At 40.8% G+C, this 21,913-nt stretch overlaps 1 protein-coding gene across 6 annotated transcripts in view; it reads right to left on the bottom strand.

Moving 5' to 3' along the window:
* Window positions 1–690: 690 nt before the first annotated feature.
* Window positions 691–21,913, bottom strand: part of DCP1B (decapping mRNA 1B) — a 38,242-nt gene continuing 17,019 nt past the window's right edge. For all 6 annotated transcript variants that reach the window (XM_081210038.1, XM_081210037.1, XM_081210039.1 and 3 more), the window contains 6 exons: window positions 19,341–19,407; window positions 15,447–15,582; window positions 12,687–12,815; window positions 9,206–10,051; window positions 2,828–3,073; window positions 691–2,085 (listed from right to left, as the gene is read on the bottom strand). In XM_081210038.1, the coding sequence (XP_081066164.1) occupies window positions 2,005–2,085; window positions 2,828–3,073; window positions 9,206–10,051; window positions 12,687–12,815; window positions 15,447–15,582; window positions 19,341–19,407 (1,505 nt within the window). In that variant the 3' untranslated portion in view covers window positions 691–2,004. The remainder of the gene's footprint in view (window positions 2,086–2,827; window positions 3,074–9,205; window positions 10,052–12,686; window positions 12,816–15,446; window positions 15,583–19,340; window positions 19,408–21,913) is intronic.

Genomic DNA, 21,913 nt, shown 5'->3' with positions numbered 1-21,913 from the left:
AGCAGTAGATCCCAAACTCTTTTGGCCCACTGCCCCCTTGGTTCCACATCCCCCAGTGTCCCCTATGCTTACTCTATAGAAAGCATTACAGGGGTTAACGCGGCTCGCTAAGGAAGATATTAATAGAATTCTGCATTTGGGGGGAGACCCTAACAGTCATCTACCATTACCTTCTATGCTGTTACTATTTTTTTTAATTTTTTTTACATAAGTAAAAAGTGACCTTTCCCCATCTGGCATGGTGGTGTGCCTCGAGATTTTTTTCATGAAACAAGTGTGCCTTTGCCCAAAAAAGGTTGGGAAACACTGGCCTAGGACTTTGCACTCTGCCAGCTTCACCACCCTCAGCCATCCAAAGGTCTCCTGCTGCCTCAAACTATTCTGCTTTTTCTCCCTTTCTTGCCCCTTATGCCTGAAGCCTGTTGTGATGCCAGTGGTCTTACATGACAAAAGCAGGTGCATAATCCTATTTGACAGATCCAAACTAAAGAGGCCACACTTCACCTCACCTTTTCATGCAATTCTAGTGCCTTGCACTAAATTACGGAATATCTTGTGCATTGTGCTGTACTTAAAATCTAACGCATTTTTGAGGAAAGTTAGATTCAAACTTAAAAACCATAAAATCGTAAGGTTTTCAATTCCAGAATCTTTTAGCCTCTGTGATAATAAGATGAATCCAACACATAATCTGTGTAAATACATTTTATTTTCTTTACAAATGGGTAATTGAAACTACTGTCCATCTTCTGATTGAACAACACAGTAGAAATGAAACTATTCATTCATTCACATTGCTAGTTTTAACAAAATGCTTAAAAGTAATGCAGTCATCCCGGAGAAAAGCACACAGAAGTTATCACAGTCTAATGAAGGCCTATATCTACATCAAAGGGGAAAAACAGCTAGAAAGAAAAGACTCTATAAAGAGTTATAATGTAATCATCTACTCCTTGCTATGAATGTTCTGGTCACAAAATAGAAAAATATTTGCTTACAAAATGAGGTTTTGTTTTTTGTTTTTTAAAAAAGAGGAAAACCACCTCTTTCCTACATAGTAGTCTGCATGCAGAGAACTTGGGGTGTGTTGCAGGGAACAAGAAAGGAAATGGAATGCAGAATCCTATCAAATTCTTGGCATAGACAAGTCGTTTTGCAGCGGCTGACTCTTGGTTGCAGACCCTTCCTGCGTTATCTTTTTCACACAACTCTGGCATGTAGGGGGAAATTGTAACATGAGAAACCAGTCTCCTGCGGGCAAGTAACATTCCTTCCAAAGAATAATGACAGCCTCTGTTGTGGTTTTTCTTTTTTGGGGGGGGGGGGTCAGTAGAACTGGAGGTGGTATGGATGTCCACGGCATACGCATTCACTTCTTTGCCATCAAACAGGTTTAAAAACAAAACAAAAAACCAACATACAGATTGTGTGAACAGAGACAGTAGAGGGATGGATGTCCAAATCACTGGCAATGATGACCACAATGTTATTTTTAGCTCTTTGAAAAGCTATCTGCTTTCTCTAGCAACAGCTTTCACAATAGCTTCAAAGTTTACTACTATAGTCCAAGCCTGCCACCTGGTGGCCGCCAGCAAGTACCATCCTTTGTAAACAATGTAGAGCAGTAACTTCCACCTATGGTAACTAATGATTCCAGCAAAGTACCTAGGCAACTAATCTCTAATATTCTTCTTTTAAAAAACACAAAAAACAGATGTATTATTGAAGAGAAAATATAAATCTTTATACATGCTGGTATCCAGCCTACATAAGAAAAACACTATAAAGGTATCTTAAGTCTGTTGTCATACTGTGACATCACCCTACCCTCTGGAAGGCACTATCCGTTCCCACCCACTCATTCCTCAGCAGAGCACAGACTTGCCAGCGAGCATCATTTAAAGCTATGCAGAAAGCCCAAAACCCCTTGTTTTGTTTGACGGTTATTTTAAAAAGTCAAGTTCAGGATATGAGATACATTTTAATTTTTAAAAAAACGAAGTTTCACATGGGTTTTTTCAGTGCTGCTTTTCTCACGCTGACAAGGTACGCGTCATAGATGATGTTTAGGAAGTTGTCGTCATTCTGAAGGGGAAAAGGCATATACTTCGTTAATAATATGAATTTTAAAACCACAGAGAAATTAAAACTCCACATTTTTTGAACCATTGTGTTCATTAATGCACTGGGAAATGCAAATTTAGATCCTATGAAGCCCACGGAGTGGTCTTGAGCATGCCACCCACTGTCATCCTAATTATTTTCCTGGGTTTTTGCTGAGGCTAAAATGTTGTTCTAAGCAACTTGGAGCAAAGGCAGGATAAAACTACTTCTACAGTCAGCGGTAGCTCTAAGCAGGATCCCCACTGCTGGCTGACAGAATGAACAACATTTGGGCACAGATCAGCAACTCCCAATTGACTGCAGTGCATAGGAAGATTTGTTGCATCTAACATGTTTCAGACCTTGTGAGAAACTAGAGCTGCTGTCTATGGTCTGGGCTCTAGCTACTGATAAGACAGCTGCAAACTGGGGGCTATTTTTTTTTCAGGGCACACAGGTGCCTAATTGTAGACTTACAATATGGTAAGTCTTACTTTCATAATAACCAAACTGGACCATCAGCCAACTTAGCAAAATGGAGAAGTAACCTGTGTAACAAAACAAAACAAAACACTCAGTTGAGGATTATCTACACAACAATGCTGTATGCTTACTGGTGACAATTCATTCCAACTCTCCGCTCGCTGTCATCTCCTAGGGTGACAGATGCATATAGTTTTTAAGAGAGGACAAGGACAGATGAGAAATGTAATGGCCGCTTTACCTGGATCAGATGTAGTAACGTTTCCTGTAGTTGTAGCTTTGTCAATGAGCTGCCGTTTGTAACAGCTGCTTCTGGGTTCTGCACAGACAGGTTGTTAGTGGAACTAGAAACGGCTTCTTGGTTCACAACGGGCAGCCATCCACCTTCACTTGGCTTTGGCGGTGCTGGGGCAGACTGACTGAACACCATTGGGGACATCAGTAGTGAAGGAGCTACAGTAGCAGGAATTCGCTGCGGCGAGATGACCTGCTCATCACACACAAGGGCATCACATTGAATTACACGTCAACCACAGCTATACAAAGGAATCTGAGGTGGCATTAAAAAACTATCTGGCAAGCAGCTTACTGCCTTTCTGGAAGGTGAACTCAACCCTGCTGGAGCTGGCAGTCATCCTAGCAAGGCAGAAAAATATTCCTGGGTTGAGGGTGATAGGGTCACTGCCAGTTTGATGTGCCACCAAGCATAGAGTTGAGGTGGCTCTTGCAGTCCAGAGAACCTGGATAGCCATTGTGAAGATAGTGAGATGGTGCCAAGGGAATGGACCCAGAGCCAAAGAAACCACCAGAATGGAGAAAGGCTGCTTCTTGGAGACCGAATCATTCAGACATAGCTTAGATGTAAGAGGGTGGGCAGCTAGAATTCAGAAAAGCCTGAACAGTTTCTCAACCAGAAGGGCCAAAATAGATTCAGTGTTGCAGACCCATGTGTCAGAACTGGGTTGCTGCTGCAGCCTGACAGAAAAATTATGCCAGTTGTGGGTTCTGTTGCCGCAGCAGTGGTATGACCTGCCAGCCATAAATGGCCAAAAAGCTATGCTTGGGGTATGTATGTATGTAGCAAAATTTCCCATGCAGATCTGAAATTGGCCAACTAATTCTTTGGGTGGAGGGCAGCCCTTTAAGTCAGGAGGCTTGTCAGGTTCTGCCTGAAAAATAGACCCCTTATTTATTTGTATACACATACTCTGCCCCCCCTCCCCTGATGGTATTCAAGGCAGCTTACAGTTAAAAACAAGAACTGCACAAAACAGAAAATTCAATCATCAAAACACAATGAAACACTGATAGAATTAAAATTATTAACATATATGAAATCTGTTTAAAACATACCAATAATTACAATAAAAACAGCATGGAACCAGCCCTATAATTCAAATTTGTACTTAGATTCACCCTCCCTATCCTGATGTTTCTCTTCTAATGATTCCATGAGGTTTTTATTTGTTTATACAAGACATTATCTGCTCATGTAAAGCCAAGTGAGGATTTAAGCAGGGCCTGCGCTACAAATCGGTGAAAGGCTGCTGCACTAATGCATTCAGTTGCTTGAGTTCAAGATTCCAACATTAAAGCTAAATTAAATAGATGCTGGCAGACAGGAAGAGACGGTACATTGACGATCCAGTTGCTGAATCTCGTCTTTGCTAAGCAGGGTGATTAATTAGAAACCATTAATTCATTTTATCTAATGGTTGGGAGAGCTATATATCACCTGTAGTTATACATTTTGGCAGCCCCATACATTATGAACAAGCAGCCTGTTTTGAAGAGCAGATTGCATATTGCTCCACATTACCATGGTCAGCAAGGTCTAAGGCTGCAGTCTCTAAGGCGAAGTGTAATCCCACACACGTGTATAGCAGATTGCAGGCTTCTGTTGACAATGGCCATGCTTTTAAAGGAAACTAATACTTGTATGCAGCTTAAATAGCTGCATAAGCCTCTCTTTCTCTGCCCCAAGGCAGATATTTCAGAATGTTATTTTTAGGGAATTCCTTCAAGGCCTAGGCATTAATTATGCTTGAAGAGACTAACAGACATGGAATGAAACACTTTATTATAACAACTTGGGCTGGAGGCAGGTAATAATTTTAAAGAAACTGGAAATAGCATACATGCATAACCCAGATGCAGATGTAATGTGCCTGTTCCCAAAAAAATTAGACAGCCTTCCCCAGCAAAGGAGACTTCCTTGTTTGTTAAATGGGCTTTCCTATGATGTCCAACGCAGGAAAATGTGGTTTAAGTACTCGTTGTAGACCAGGCTCAAATCTGTGATATGCTTCCCACAGGAATTTGATTGACCACTGTGAGGAACAGGATGCTGGACCAAATAGGGCTTTTCTTATATTCTTACAAATAAGATATCTGCAGGGGGCATGATAGGAAGAAGGTGTGCTTCAGCCCATCCTTATTTCTACTCCAACAAACCATATTTATTGGTAATTGGGAAGGTCACATTTGAATACAGCCATAGGTTTTGATTAAAAGGACCCCTTGTCTGCATGGAAAGCACTCTTTCCCCCCACAAGTGGAGGTGTTGTTTGACTTCCCTGACCCACAGGAGTCACTTGGCATAAGTGGCTGCAACAAGAAAAGAGAGGAAAGCCCCATTGCACAGACAAAACTCCAATGGTTCTTTGGGTCCAAACCATAGTCCTGCTGTCTGACTCTAAACTGGTTTTTTATCAGCGCATGCCACAAGCAGGAATTCTACCTTTAAACCACCTACTTTCAAGATCTTCCTCCAATTTTCTGCCCTTTCCTCTTATTTTGGTTGCACCTCTTACCTCTTTACAATTAATGCAGCTTTGGGAAAGCCTTCCTATCAACCTTTTTTTGTGAAAAACCATTTTCTATGTGCATAGTTGAAACGGACTGCCCAGGTATGCTCTTTGAGCAGCTCAGACTTGATCAAGCTTGTTTTTTCTTTGAGTTGATTCAAGTACCACTGTGTTCTGGTTTTCCTAATTGCTTTCGTAACAAGTATTTCCCCTCCACTGAACCTTATACTGCAGATTACAGCTTTGAAGCCAGATGGAGATGCATCACAAGCCAAATCAAAATGAGACCAATAATATGTCGACTCCACTGCTGAGGAAGTACAAACTGCAGATTCCAGTTACTGAAGGAACTTATGGCGAGTCCTTTAAATGCACATTTGTTCAGTCCCACCACCAATATTCAAGATGTTGTCTAGGTGGCAAGCTGCACCCAGCAGACCCTATAAAACTTGGTCCACTTGAAAGACAGTGGAAGCAGATGAAATGCCAAAAAGCAATTCTAGGGAACAGACTTTTGGGTGCGTTTATTGTCAGGTTCTGCTTTGATTCACTTTGCCTGAGCATCTGCATGTGTGACTGCGCCAACACTATTTGACTGAAATGTCTGTCCTTAGTTATGGTGACGAATAAGTCTTCAGCTGGCAGCAATACACTATAGTACAGATTAGCAGCAATGCTCATCCGGAAGTCTTTACAAACTTAAATATTTCTGTAGAATAGACACAGATGATACTGCCAAAGTCTGGAGCAAGAACTTCCTCACATAGAACTTTTAGGCCAAACTTCTCTGAAGTTTGAGCTTGCTTGCTATTGGCTCAGCATACCAGCAGCAGCCCTTTCTACCACTGTAGCTGTAGCCTTCATTAAGCAGCTTTTTATGGGCACTTGAACCCTCACAAAGCTTCTGTACTTTTATAGTTCTATGGTAGAATGTGGCAAAGAGACAAAACCTAACATATAAGCTATATAAGAAGACCTGGAAAATGGCATCCTAAGAAATGGCACCCAGGAAACATGGCAACCACAATGCAAGCTGGCAGTTAGGTTAGCGGCTGAGGAAAGCTGTCGTTGTATGTGAAAACGTTATGGCTGGCAAGCATTGGCACACAGGAAAAAGCTTTAAAAACCAGTGGGTTTTAAGCTTCAAGGGAGCACTTAGGCCAGGGACAAGAGAACTAGCAACTGGGGGTAGTGTTCATGCCGGTGAAGAAATCTGCTGACATATGTTGTGAAAGAATGGCATAATGAAACTGGCTGACCGGGGTAATTTTAAAAATTAATCTCTGTTCCTGCTGCTGTCTCCATCAAAACTGATGGCTTTTCAATGAAAATGTGAGCCCCTGGGAAATCTGAACTCCTGGTCCATTTGTGTTTGACACCCGTTTTTAAATCTCAAACCCTTAACACAACCACAAAATAAAGACCTGAGCAAGGCCTATGGAGACAGCCACAGGCTCAGAACTTAGTTATACCCATTATACTATAGAGCCAATTAAATTTGCTGCAGTTGGCAAGACGTGCTTTCTTTTCCCATTAAACTGGTGTCACTGGGGGCAGGTTTAGCCTCCACCAAGTAGTTTCCCAAGGATATTGCTTTATTTTCTCCTGTGTAAGTGAATGGCCCCTATCGACATCTGTAAGAAAACATTAAGAGCTGCACTATGGGATACTGTATTGGTGGAAATAAAACCTGTTTTTCAACCCTGGGCAACTCAGCCCAGAAAGTACCTCCCCTGCAATGCACAGACAATCTCTCAGTTCCATCACAATACTGTGCAATAAAACATTATCTTCCTATGGATAGACTTTGCTGTCCACATTCTGAATAACATCAGCAAGCTGATTAAAGTATCACATCATGAAGCTATTATCAAATTCTATCCCAAATGGTTGTTTTTCCATTTCATTTTAGTTCAAATGTCATAAGCATCATCCTCAGACACAGGGTCAATGAATCATCAAATTCCAACTTTTCTTGTTTTGACACCTCCTGCACTTTCACACTTTCTATTAGTTCAAATTATAGAGCCTAACAATAAGCTCAATTTCCAGTTTTATTTAATAGTGTGCTTGGCTGCAGTCTATGGAGGAGAGGCTGGAGGAAATGGCAGACTGCACAACAAAAGCAGCAGCCAAAAGCCAAGCCCCCACAGCTGCACAGATCCCATTTGCCCAAGTGAGGGATTTCCAAGGATTATTAAAGGGATCATTTAACTTTGGAAGTGGTGGGAGTGATTTGTATTATAATTTAGAAATGCCTTTTCTTGGATGTAGCTTGACAACAGCAAAATATGCTAGTATATCTGAAAAACCCTTTATAAACAAATCAAGAAATCAAGTGCTGAAGGTCAATGGGAAAGCAAAACTATACTCCATAGGGACACAGCTATGGAAACCTAGATTCACTTGGGATCAGTAGTATCAGTGGATGTGCAGGCAAGGGATCTTTAGCCTAGTTGCCCATCCCAGCTGTATTCCTCCTTACCACATTTTGCCATTAGGCTTCACTCAAATGTTGGCATAAGGAGAAATAGCTAACATGCAGTTGGGTGGAGTCCTGTATGATGGAAATTACCTGTGACCCAATATCTATGTGCAATTTGTCCAATTTCTGCTTTTCTTCCATCATAGTTTGGAAGCGAAAAGATTGCAGAAACTGAGTGAATTATTTATCCATTCCTGCAAGTTTGCACCTAGTTCATGTCTTACTTCCTATACATGGTGGTAAGCACATATCCCAAGAATAAGGCTCATACTCTACCCTATTCGCGAATATCTGGAATGACTCTAACAATATTCAGAAGTATCTCCAGTGAACACACAGGGCTCTCACAAATGCACAGGAGCAGTGCCATGCTCGCAATGGGATGCACATGCAGAGCTACTCCTTTTGGAAATGAATTGGGAAACTCTTGTGCGAATGGCATCTTCATATACCTATCAGAGCTCCTGTGCACACAAATACTTGCTGGATGTTAACTTTCAGTTCCTGCAATAAGAGACAAGTTCTCAGAGGCAAAAGCAAGCAATACCTCTGCCTTCATGCATATAAAGCAAACTGTCTCAAATAAGCCATCCAAGGAACTGAGTGGACCAGCAATCCTTCATTACAGCTCCGAAAAGCCATTACAGTCGTACCTTGGAAGTCAAATGGAATCCGTTCCAGAAGTCCGTTTGACTTCCAAAACGTTCAAAAACCAAAGTATGGCTTCTGATTGGCTGCAGGAAGCTCCTGCAGCCAATCAAGCCACGGAATCCTTCTTGGACGTTCGGCATCCAAAAACAGTTTGCAAACTGGAACAGTCACTTTGCGATGTTTGGGAGCCAAAACATTCGAGAACTAAGCTGTTCAAAAACCAAGGTACGACTGTACTGGCTATGGTCTAACAATGCAGAGGACATTCAGCTACAAAATGTCCACTTGCCCCCCTTGAAAAGGCATGCCCCACTTCAAGAACTTTTGAATCTGGGGATGAGGATGACTTGATATGAGGTTCACCCACAAAGGTAAAAGGTTTTTGATTTGTTGGGACATTTGCTGGTGAATGGAAGCTGCACACAAAAAACCCACTTGGGATTTTTCAAATCTACATGCTTGCAAAAGCTCAAGCTAAGCCCAAAGGGTTGTTAAAATGAACTAAGGAGCAGTGTTTGGACACCACTAGTATGGACCAGGAACTAGCCTACAGTTCCCCAATGCTGGAACTAAGAGGTGTACTTTTGTTTTTTGAATGTTGAAAGTAGAAGAACAAGCAGCCTGTTGATCCAAGGTTCTTGGACTCTAGGATCTATCAAATCTATTGCTGGTTTACCTGAAAAAGAGGAGGCTGCTTTTCTGTGTTTGAAGCTTTGTCCATCCAGGAATCCAGAGGTTTTAGGGTGGTGCTGCTCTGAGTAACCACGGGAAACTTGGCTGCCAAGGTTGGCCGACTGGATACATGCAACTGCTGCTCCTGTTGCACTATCTGAAGTTTCTTTAATAACTCTTGTGGTGAAATTACTCCAGAGTTTCCAGATTGGTTCCCAGAGAGAGGAAGGGACTGTCCGGGAAGTTTGGATTGTTCTTTACCAAAGGCTGGAGGCCCCAAAGTCTGACTTGGGAGAGAGCCATTGAAATACATGAGATGAGGCTGTGTCACATTCTTTACCTGGGCTCCTGAGGAGACAGCAGGAGCCCTGCTGAAGACTGATGCAGCAGAACTCACTGGTCCCGCATTGCTGGGCTCCATTTTTGTCATTTGTCCTGACTGGCTTTGCAGCTGTTGCAGCAGGCTGCGTGTGCTGGCGGCATCTTGGACTGGATGAGATGTCCGAATGCCATGAGAAGCCACAGGCTGGAAGAGTCCTGTGAAAACCTCCCCTACCGAAGGGACGCTGCCGTTCTCACACATCCGGTTCTCAGGGAGTTCAGAGACTGGGTGAAGCTCTGCTCCACGCACCATCAGTTTCTGAATGGCCGGGCAAAGCTGCTTCTCTGCTGTGGGCGAGTGTCTTCCAGGTTCCTCATAGGACAGAGAGCGCACAACCCCTTGCCTCAGAGGAAAGTTTTCTTGGTGAAGTTTTTGTGACTGCTCTGAGGTATCTTGGTATATGTTAGACTTTTCCTGCTTTCCAAAGAGCGTCATGAGAGATAAGTGTTGTGGTTCAGGGTCTATGTTCTGGTGGGGGAGCGGGGAGGAGAAAAGAAAGCCAGTTTAATTCAGAAAAATAAAGGCAAAATAAAGGTTTGGCTAGCAGCATCAAAGGAAGAGAGAGAACAGCAGATGCCACTGTACATTCTCCGAAAGCTGAACAAATGGCTTTTCTACAAACAATTGGTAAGATCACAGGCGTTCTGTTTGTGGCAGAAGCATGAGTTTGGAACCAGTTGGTGGGAAGATGATTGGTGAGGACAGTTATAAGGAGAGAAGTGGTGGACAGGGGACAGCTGCTTCTTCAGCACACACCACACTATCCTGACACTGCCTCACAGCTTGCTCCAGTAAGTGTTGGGTCTCTCCCTCCCTCCCTTCATCATCACTCAGCAGAAGAACCTTTTCACCTCCAGTGAACTGTCTCACAAAATACCATTTATTTTATTTACTGTATGATTCTTTATCTGAGTGTAGCAAAGTGTGTAAGATTACACAGAACTGCACAAATGGTCACAATACAGTAGCACCTTGGTTTCCAAACGTCTCCATTGATGAACATTTGGGTTTCAAACACCGTAAACCCGGAAGTAAATGCTTCCATTTTCAAACATGCCTTGGAAGTCAAACTGAGTGTATATGTTATTTTTCTCTATTAAATTTGCAGACCGCCCTTTGCGCCTCGGTTTTCAAAAGTTTCAGAACTCAAATGGTCTTCCAGAACAGATTACGTTCGAAAACCGTATAGCAGAGCTTATCTACCTGTTTGCTGACTGTATGTACTAAATTATTATTAACAACTCACAGCTGGTATATGAAGCTTTATTTCAACAGTTTTCTTGCATCTTTATGTGGGTGGAGGAAATGGGTTGAATTTAGTTTTGTTTAATTTACTTTTTATTTCTATGGCTAGAATCATTTTCGCATCTTAGCTTTAGAAAGCAATATACCTAGAGTACAGCCTGAAGATATATGAGGTCACCACCTTACTGAAGCTAAGCAGGTCTGGGTCTGCTCAGTGCTTGGATGGGTGACTCTTGGCAGCCATATGCACAATGCATGGAGTTCCACGATAGAAGAAAGATGGGACATAAATGTAAGAAATTAAATTTAAACAAAAGAGTTCATACTCTGGATTTTTTAACAGTTAACTGATCTGGCTCAGTAATCAAGAGCACACACCCTTGTAAGGTGCTTTGGTAGGGATCAGAGCAAGATCAAACTTTTCCAATATTTGTTAAAAGAATCCTACAAATCAAGAGGCAAGAGGTGGCCTGCTGAGCACAGTCTTCCTTCTTCCTATCTCTGAAATATTGCACACAAACAGTGCTGTGTGTTGTTTCCTGATTAAGGGCATAAAATTGGACAGCACAGATCTCTCAGCTTTGAACACGATGTGTGATTATGAGCTGTATCTTAGTCCTCCCAGCCCAGTGTTCATGAATATTGTACACTTTGCAATGGGCTATAAAATTTCATTCCAATGTAAACAGAATTGCATTACAAAATTCCATTAAAATTGCATCCATTGTAAGAAGAATTGAAAGGTTTTAAGAATCAAAGGGGTACTATGAAAGGTAGGCATAACTCCCAACGCCAACACAGGGAAAAAGCAATCAGTAGAAGCCTACAGGTGCTCTTATTAATGCTTTGGATTCAAAGTCTGTAAATCATAGACAGTCACTACTGAAGGAGTTTTAAGAGCAGCAATAGAAATGGTGCCCCTCTCAAAATAGTAGAGGGAAAAAGAGGGCAGCATCAAACACAAAGGTGGGGGGAGAGAAAATATAATTTTATTAAATGATAAAATGCCCTTATAAACCAGTGAAATGCTTGATGCATATCAGTTCTTCACTAAACTGCATTGGGCATTTTGTTGTCTTATAAGGTGAATATGTTTTTCAGGGGCAATGAAAGAACAACAATATCCAAACAAACAAACAAACAAACAAACAAACAAACAAACTATAATACAAACTGTTATATAACATAATCACCAGTGCCCCTGAATTATATGCATTATGTTACATAGCCTCGTTCTCAAGGGGCTTTCTGTCCTAAATTTCAAATGGAATACTACCAGACTGCTGAGGGTAACTAAGCTACTGACTGAACTGGTGGTAAAGTTTTGTTCTTATTTAGGAAAAAAGCCACTTTAACAGTAAGCACATTCCTCACCCCAAAATTAATTGATTTCACCTGTCCCCAAAAGTTGTTGATGTTCCCCCTTTCTTTAGGGGATGAACAGTCCTGTGAAGGGGGTGAGGTGATATTTGGCCTAGCATGGCCAAGGGCTGTCCATGCCTCTCTGTTCAGCCATTCCAATAATACAACCTTTGCTTGTTTATTTTGTAGTAATTGTTTTCTGAAAGCTGTGTGCTTTACTGATGCATACAGCAAAATATACTTGAGCCCTCATCCAGACTTATTTAAAAATGAGTTCCAAAAAGCAGCGTGACTACCTGTGGTAAAGATACATACCACCACACCAGGGTAATGAAATTGTGGATCATGGCTGGGTTGAGAGCAAAACTGGATGCGATGGCAGAGGTTCACCCAGCAAGGTAATATTTTTATATTGCACAGAAAGGCTCCTAACACAGACTCATAAGCCTTCTAAACTAAGAAGCTTAGGGTTAAGAAAGTAAATACAATAGCATACCTGGACTTGTTGAGGAATACACTGGTGCTGAGTTTCGCTAGGCTTCACTGGGATTGGTTTGATCAGGTTGGGGTTGTCATATATAGCAGAAGAACTGGTTATCTGTTTTGGCTCTGAGCACATTTTACACTGCAACACACAAACAAAAGTAATGCTACATTAATTCTTTTTATAGAAAGCAATTTTTATTTTCAATCTCTCCATCACCGTGAAAAAAAGAATACAGTACAGTTAAACTTGAGAAGAGAAAACAGAACTGACAAATTGACAAATGTCCATGAGGATCAAGGGTACCTGAAGGAAAGACAATTGGATTTTCTTGGAACATGAGCCACATGCAATATAAGTGCAGGAAATATCCATACGAGGGATTTTATACAGATCATCTTCCATTCTAATCGTCTCTTCACTCTGCTCTTAACCTATAGTTCATGCAGACTAAAGGCTAGACTTAGATTTAAAAGGGTAAAAAACATTAGAAAAACAAAACAAAAACAGCAGTGGCTTCAGGTTATCCAGATAGCACATGACATTTGATAGAACAGTGGATTTTTGTCCCTGACAAGGCTCTTGAGACATCAAACATATTCAAAATCATAATAAAAGAAATGTAACATAATAAAATAGTAGAATAGCAGGGGGGGGACCCAGAATCATACCCACCAGTAAAATTCAACAGAATAAAACATAGTTAAAAACCAGCTGCAGAAGACTGGGCAAATTACAAAACAACCACTTGGCCCACAAAAGAAATTAAAGCTGGCACTGGCAAACTTCTCAGTTCCATCAGGATCTGGTATGGCTGGGCAACCCCAGGCGGTAGAGGATCAGGAGAAAGAAGAAGGGGGGGCCTTGTAGGTTGGTGCCCAGGAATGGAAGATGGAGGTCCTCTCCTTGTGACTCCAGATGTAGTACTGGGGCGGGGGAGAGATGTGCTGGCTCTCTTCATTGCTCCTGCTGCAGAGTCCCATTGGGGAGTGAGAAGGACCCTGACCAGTCAGGGGGAGGGGCTGAGCAGGAGGACTCAGTGGGGAAGACGGAGTCAGAAGGCTCTTGTCAACAGAGAAGAAGGCGCCACCTCTGTAGGTGGGATCAGACACACCCGCCCAGGCTAAGCACATATCTGAATGCAGTATCAGGAGGCGAGAGTGTATTGAGAGTGATCTCACCCTGCCTTGTATTTAAAAGCTAGGCACGAGTGGTGTGACAACCGTAGACATCTCTGTTGCTTCTGTTCACTTTTGCATCTCTTGCCTTCCACATGCACTTTGGAATCATGACCTCTGGACTAATTGCCTGCACCATTATTAGTATGAATAAATATATTTTCTTTGGAAGCTGCTTTAGACCATTGGTCCATCTAACTCACAATTGTGTGTATTGACTAGCAGCGGCTTTACAGGATTTCGGATGGAAGACATCGACACCAGCAAGGAAGGGAGTGTATCTAGCTTCAGGTTAGACTGGGGGATAGTAGTTATTTATTTGAATTATAAATACTTTATACTTTCATTTGCTGTTCTACTAAACATCACTAGAGAATGTGAAGTGATAAAAAGCACAAGCTAAATAATAATACAAAAGTTAAGAAAAATAAAAAGCAGTTATCTCAACTGAAACAAGCAGCAGCAGCAGCAATAATCAGTACAACAGCAATTGAGAAAACCAGTAATGGACTTCATGTTTCTTTGCTTAGTGATTATCCCAAACTCCAGTGCAAAGAGGGTCTATGCAGGATACAAAAGCTGATTCCATCACATGGAATTCAGTCACAAAATGATAAAATGTAAAATAGCTATTTTGAGAAGCGTGGTGGTCCTGATGTGCAGTGGCTTTTGATGCAAATAAAACTGTAAAATGTGTCACCTTTGCTTAGCTTAATGTACATGATCTCCAGCTTTGAGAGGACAGCTATTCCTGTATCTCAAAGGGCTTCCGAACATAAAATTCTCTATGATAGATTATTTTCTTAGCAACCAATTATGATAAAGAAATAGAGGGATGGGGTGGAATAAGAAGCAGACATGGACTGACTGACTCATCCTTCAAACAAATGTTTTCTAACAAAGAGAGAAAAAATGAAACCACTTCAGTCTTCTACACAATCTTTTCTACTGTACAATAAAAGGGGGAAAAACAATTAAGTACCAATCATGAAAATGGGTTTTTCTTTGTTCCTTCGGAGGGAATGTGACCCTATCTGGAACAAGTACTTGCCTATCTTCTGAACATGGGAGCTACCCAACCAAAGAGACTCTGCCTTCTCAAGATTCAAACATAGTTCATTGGCCCTCATCAGCCCACCACTGCACTCAGACACCCGATCCATGTACCGATGACATCTTGCCCACAAACCCCTACTGACTGCCCCCAGTGGCTTTGTATAAATGCTAATAGCACTGGGCCCTGCAGGACCCCACGGCACAGGGCCCAGGGAGTATTCATCCAGTGCTGCTCTCAGAACACAGCCATGAAGGTAAGGACAGAACCATCATAATATGGTGCCTCCAATACTAATCCCTCTGAGTCAGTCCAGCAGGATACTGTGGGCGATAGTGTCAAAAGCCACCAAGAGATTGACCAGAAGTAACACAGTACGTAGTGCTCCCCATCTCTTTCACAATAAAGCTCATCCATCAGAGCAACCAACGCTGATTCAGTTCCAAAACCGAGTCTGAACCCAGACAGTAGTGCATCTAGATAAATCTAGTCTCATCCAAGAATACTTGCAGGTATTGTTTTATACAGGATAAGCCTCACCTTGGTATATTCATCTTTGGCTTTGTTGAGCATCCGTAGGATATCCACTTCTTTGCTGTCACCCAAATTCAGGCTTACTGGGGAAATTCCAGTGCCAGCCCCCTGCTGCGCTTTCAGTTGTTCTTGCTGAGTTAAACTGGAAATGAAGGGTGAAGTTAAAAATGAGGGAGAAAATGGAGTTCAATTCCAACTGCTTCAAATCATTTAGCAGACATTAAAAATGGTTCCAAGGTTGTTGTTTTGGAGGAGAAGGGCTTGCCTGGGTTGATAACGTAATTTCTCAAATTTTGTGCACACTGGGCCATAAAAGACTTAAATATCCCTAACACAGTCACAGATCGTCTGGCCGGGAAGTACATTAAACCACAGCTCATTTTATGATTGCTGGTGATGGTAGGGTGGTGAATATACACAAACAAGTCTTTAACTGCTAGTAAATGACCAATTTCCTACCCCAGCTGTTTTATAATTACTGCAAACTGCTGATAATTCTAACACACAGTCACTTGGCTGAACTGCAGTGCAGTTTTAACTAGATGAAATGCTGCTATTATAACCCACTAAACATGGTTTACAATCATACAAATCCTCACAAACTAGTCTTTTACTGAAGAAAATTAGCAGTCTGAGAGACATTTAATCACCAAAAACTGCAGGGAGAGCTGATTAGCCACAGTTATCTTTCAATAACGTACAGTTGTTTGAGATGACAGCTTGCTTCTCCTGAAATCTTGTATAAATTCTTTCTTGCTCCTGATATTAACCATTGTGGTGTTGTTCACCATGACAAAGGCACCACTGCCACACAGGGATTGTCAATATAAGGCACTCCACTCTCTTTCCTCAGATGCTTTCATGGGCTACAAGTCAACTTTGTCAGTCTCCCGTTCTAGGCTGAGGCTCACAGAGGTTTTCTGATCAGGAATGCAAGCATCAAACGATCAAGATTGCGGATATTTCACTGTGGGCTGAATACAACATGTGACAACAGATATCCGAGTCACTGATGACAGAGAGCTTAATGTGTTGCTTCTTTCAACATAGCAGCAAGAGATTTATGTAAAATCCGCCTTCATAGATGTCAGTGATCCAGGAGCCCACAACTCTTATCCTCAAGAGTCTTTGGACTCTACTTTTGATTGGATATTTGATGGGTATTCTATGTTAGCAGAAAGGAGGGGGGAAGATCTGTAAATAATGGGGCCCCAAACGCCACCAAAAGCAAGGAACAACAAAACCTGTTTTATAGTCTTATTAGAGTCTTATTAGCCTTTAAGGTGACACAGGATTTTCTTTCTTTCTTTCTTTCTTTCTTTCTTTCTTTCTTTCTTTCTTTCTTTCTTTCTTTTTGCTATAGCAGATCAAACAGACCTATTCCTCTGGATCATGTATTGGCCGTGGCTCAATATGCTTCCACTCCCTGCACAGGCTACACACTATGTTAGCTATGCTAAAATTTGTTTTAGATGACTGCTTCCATATCAACCTCTTATGGATCAATAACTGCTTAAGAAAAGGAAGCAGACCTTTTAAACAGTTTAGAATAAGGAGAAAAATTATCAATAAATTACCCAAAGGGTCTATACTGGGAATGCTACCTTTTATTCATAAACATTCTTAAGTCAGGGGTAAGCAGTGAGATAGCCAAGTTTGTTATTTGGGCTGTGAAATGCAAAAGGAAATTGAAGGGTTCCAGAAGAATCTAGCTCCAAACCGAGTGACTGATAAGAAAGCTTCACACAACATTTAATGTACGTAAGAGCTAAGTGATGCACACTGGGGCAAAACACAACTACTCTGTACATATGGATGTAGGATCTGAATTGACTGCAACTAACCCAAGAAACAGAACTTGAGGTTGTGGTAGGCAGTTCACTGAAAATGTCAACTTTTTGTGCAGTGGAAGTGAAAAAGACAAGTCAATATTGGGAATGGAAAATAAAACTACCAATATTACAATGACTTTTATATAGATCTACTGCGTGACTACATTTGGAACATTAGGTGCAGTATATCTCAAAAATTCTATCACAGCACTAGAAAAAGTTCAGAAATTTCCCCATGAGGGAAGCATTTGCACACTTCCAATGCGGTGGGGTGGGGAATACAACTAAGGGGAGATATTAGAGATTTTTAATTTAATTACTCTGCTCCTTTCATGCCTATTTCTTTTTTCAAAAAGACTATAGCTGCAATTAAATTGTGTTAGGGAAATGTTAACTAAATTTGTGATCTGTGCATACTTCTGTAATGCCTAATAAGCAGTAACGTGTAGCTTATAGTTTTCTATTGCACTTCAGTGTGAATGTGAGTCAGGATAGGATAAAACAGTAGGTGATTATTTTTAGAAGTATTTAAATATTTTTAGAAGTTTAATTGTATTAGTATTGATATGTTTTGCTGCCCTCTGGCTCCTCTGGAGGAAAGTGTGGGGTAAAAATCTAAATAATAATAAAGTGTGGGGTAAAAATCTAAATAATAATACTGGGGAAGAGGAGCTCTGACTTTCCTAGAGTGAAACATCTTCTCTCTTTCTCTACAGCAGATGGACTCTTTTGAACATCCATTTCCAGGTCTTGTAGAATTTCCTGATCAATGCCTAGCAGGAGAAGTAAATCTGTAGATCGTTTCACAGTAATTACACTGTAATGTAACTGGGCAAAAACAAAGGTTGGCTGGTCCATTGTTATGCCCAGGCAAATTTAACTCCCCTGATAAATCCTCTAAGCTGCAGGCATCTGGTTAGAGTTAGAATTTAGATGATAAATTGAGCATACCTGCACCAGATTCTACACTGGACTCCACCCTGGTATCTTTAGAAAGTTACAGCCCAAACATCATATGTACAACCAATTGCAAGAGCATGGCATTAGATACAAAGCGAGTGTAAAAGTAACATGGGAACCAGAATAACTGGAATGCCTCTGCAAGTGGCCTAGCTACCATTACCACACAGATGGCTACAGGATTACCAAAGAGAGAGAGGGAAGGGCCTTACCTCAGTGGTACAGTATTTGCTTTGCATGTAGAACACCCCAGGTTTGACTCCTGGTATCTCCAGGTAGGACTGGGAGAGACCCTGTCTGACACCCTAAAGAGCCACTGCCACCTCAGATTATGGCCTGGAGGACCTCTGACCTCAGCAATCCAGATAGGATCCCTCAAACCGGTACCTAGCTAATCCACCCCGTGGTGGAATTTCATCATTCAGGGCACTTAGAAAGAGATGCTATCTGTCAGTGCTTGGATATTATAAAACAAATATATTAAAAATACTATGAACTGATCTCTATATACTATAGTAAGCACATTTATAACATTTATTGAATGTATATGGTCCCCGGCTTAATTGTATAATCCAAGTTTTACTGAAGGCACTAACCTGTTTCAGCAGGTTAATCTTACAAACAGTCCTATTTCAAAGGAGTAGGAAATAAAGTTGCATACTTCTCCATATACCAGGGCAAGTGAGATCAAGAGGAATAGACTATACAAAATAAATTGCAAAGTATAAAAATAAATTACAATTTACAGACATTTGCCTGTGATTTATTTCCTCCTCAGTCTTTATCAAATAAGAGCTTTCCTCCCAATGAAGGAAACTTTCCCTGAACAAATCCAAAATGCATTAGTCCAAATTAAAATATGCTTCACAGTGCAATCCTATGTAGTTTTATTCAGAAGTAAGTCCCATTGATTTCAATAAGACTTACTGCTATTTAAGTGTGCACAGTACCACAGCATCAGTTGACCTTTCTGCTTTGATGAGCCCATTTATGCTGTTAATATAAAGGGGGTTAATCTTAAACAGTTTCAATATAATGAACAATGCGATAACATGCAAAAGAACACAAATAAAATCCTCCAAGGGCTTCTTTGACCACCAGCACTTACTTTTTCATGAGCTCTGCAATTCTTTGGCATTCTTCCTTATCATAAAACCAAATTCCATAAATGGACACTGTAAATGCACATCAAACACAAACAATGAGCAACACATTACAATGCTTTCCAGCACCCTCTGGCTTTGTAAAGGTTTCAAAAATATCTTGTAAGCCTTAAACAGTTGCATTTTACCTTCCCCCTGTTGCTATATGATGCAAATATTTGGCTGCTCCCCATACCTTCCAGTTTCTGTTCTGGCTCTGTACCAACGTACCAGGTCCTTCCAACTTCTACTTGTGCAACACTGTCCGCAGCCCCATCAATGAGGTCTGCATTTATTTATTTTTATTAACGTTTGAAAACCCACATAATTTGGACCTCTGGCTGCTGGAAACTAGCCCCAATGCCTTGAATGAATGGGCAACTTTTACCCATCTGAATGGAATGGAATTGGGGGTACTTTCTGGAGTGCTTTTCAGAGTGATCAGGTCTTATGTGGTCTTCTACATGATTAGTTGGGGAATGTTGATAGAGAGAACAAAGTATATGCAGTGTAATAAACCTTCTGTTATTGGAGTGAAAGACAGTCTCCCCTTCTATCATCGCTTTGGTAAACTGGAAATCCTGGAATAACTGAAAATTGAAGTCTGCTAAGAGATTTGTTCTGAACATTTGGGGGTAAATAATCACTATAAATAGCAGCAATGTTTAAAAGACTGCACCCATTTTTACAGAACATTTTCTATCAATGTCCCAGATTTTTGTTTTACTTGTCTAAATAAAGCATTTAACACAATAGATTGTAGTAGGTCCAGGACGCCTGTATACATAATTCAGGAGGTGTTGTTGGTTTTACATTGTGACAATATGTCCACATTTTATACAGAAAAAGGAAATTAAATCTTGAAGCACAAGCCAACAAGCCCCACCCCAGAAGTGTTTAGTAAAAAAATCTATTGAAGGTGATAATGAGAGCTATTTTAGGTCCCAAATTAAGGAGTGATATATGCACTTATTTCCATGCTGAATGTGAAAATAGCATTTGTCCTCAGACCATCTGAATACAGAACGTGATGTCACACCTTCTGCAATGCAATTTTAAGTGCACTCAATAGTTAAAGTTAGGTTTTTGAACATCAAGTGCCTAAGCAGATTAACTTGAAGGTTACTTCACTGGAACTCAAATCCAATTAGGTGGCTGTGCTATATGTTTGCTATGAAGTAAATTGGCATGGAGTTCAGTTGCACTGAGTTATTGCCTGCTAAACTGCAGCATCTTCCTGCCCAAACAAGGAATAATTCCACCCCCACTCATGGTGGAAACACACCTGCAGGCACATAGATTACCATAATATATTTCCCTACAATTCTTGCATGGTCTCCACTATTTATAATTTGCCCTCATGAGATCAAAACCAGATACAACCACATCAATGCACTATTCAATTTCCAAAGGTGTAATTTCTATCTTAGTTTCAGCACCCAGGGGCTAATTTATAAAGCAAAGCAACCTCAGGAGGAATTACAAGGAAATATTATTAAATACACTCGCTCTAATTCTCAAAGGAGACTATAGCCTTGGAGTAAATCATATGCTGTACATATGAGACCCTAACTGAAATCTACCACCTCAAATTAAGCGTACATCCAGACAAGATCAATTGGTCATTTGCTGTCATGGCGCTCCTTTGGGAGTTCTCAATTTGAACTTTCTCCCCCTGGGAATTGCAGATTTGGGTTTCATATATTCTTTACTTGCCTGTATTAAATGCTGAATTTGTGCAAATGCATTCAAACACATCCCAATAAACTTAAGCTTGTTTGCCAAGTCAGAGATGTTATTTCAGGGCTAGCATTATTTTTAATTACCTAAATATTGTTTTAATTTGCACTTCATATTTACATCACAATTTTTTATTCTATTTACATCATCATATTTTATCACCATAAATGTTTCCTGTGACATTTTTTAATTCAACAAGCAACAAAGAGAATGTTTCCTACTTTTTCCCAGCTAAGCATTCTTTATTTTCTCTTGCTGCGTATAGCCAACATGTTTTTCCAATAAGAGACTTGCTGACAAATGAGAGTGCAGCTTGAGAAATGAGTTTTCAGTAATGAAAGGATGCAATTTCGCCTTTGAACAAGACAGTGAATAGGGTTAGGGTTCAATCTCCTATTTTGAAAGACTGTGCTGCAGCTTGTGTCATGTGACCCAAGACCCAGTAACTGAGTACTGTCACGTGCAATTGGTCCTTTCTTGTTACAAACTGCAGAACAGCTTGCGCTTACTGTCTTGCCTTCCAAGGTTTATGAAGAGCCTTAGCTGCACATGCTGTTCAATGGATTAGGGCAAAATACACTGTTTAATGTCAAGGCTCGCCCCTGAAGTCAATGGGATTAATGTGCAAGTGAGCAGTCTGAAGACTACAGACAAGAACAATTCATCTTAACCTGTGAAATACACCAACAGTTTTTGCTTCCCTCTTTTTTAATGTATACCTTCATTACTTAACATTGCTTCATCTTAGGCTCATTTCTAACATAATGTTTTGAATTTGCGAAATGGCTTTTTAAAAGCA

Source organism: Podarcis bocagei (assembly GCF_964188305.1).
Source record: "Podarcis bocagei genome assembly, chromosome: 10".
Classification (NCBI taxonomy): Eukaryota; Metazoa; Chordata; class Lepidosauria; order Squamata; family Lacertidae; genus Podarcis; species Podarcis bocagei.
This window is presented reverse-complemented; position numbering and strand designations above follow the sequence as displayed.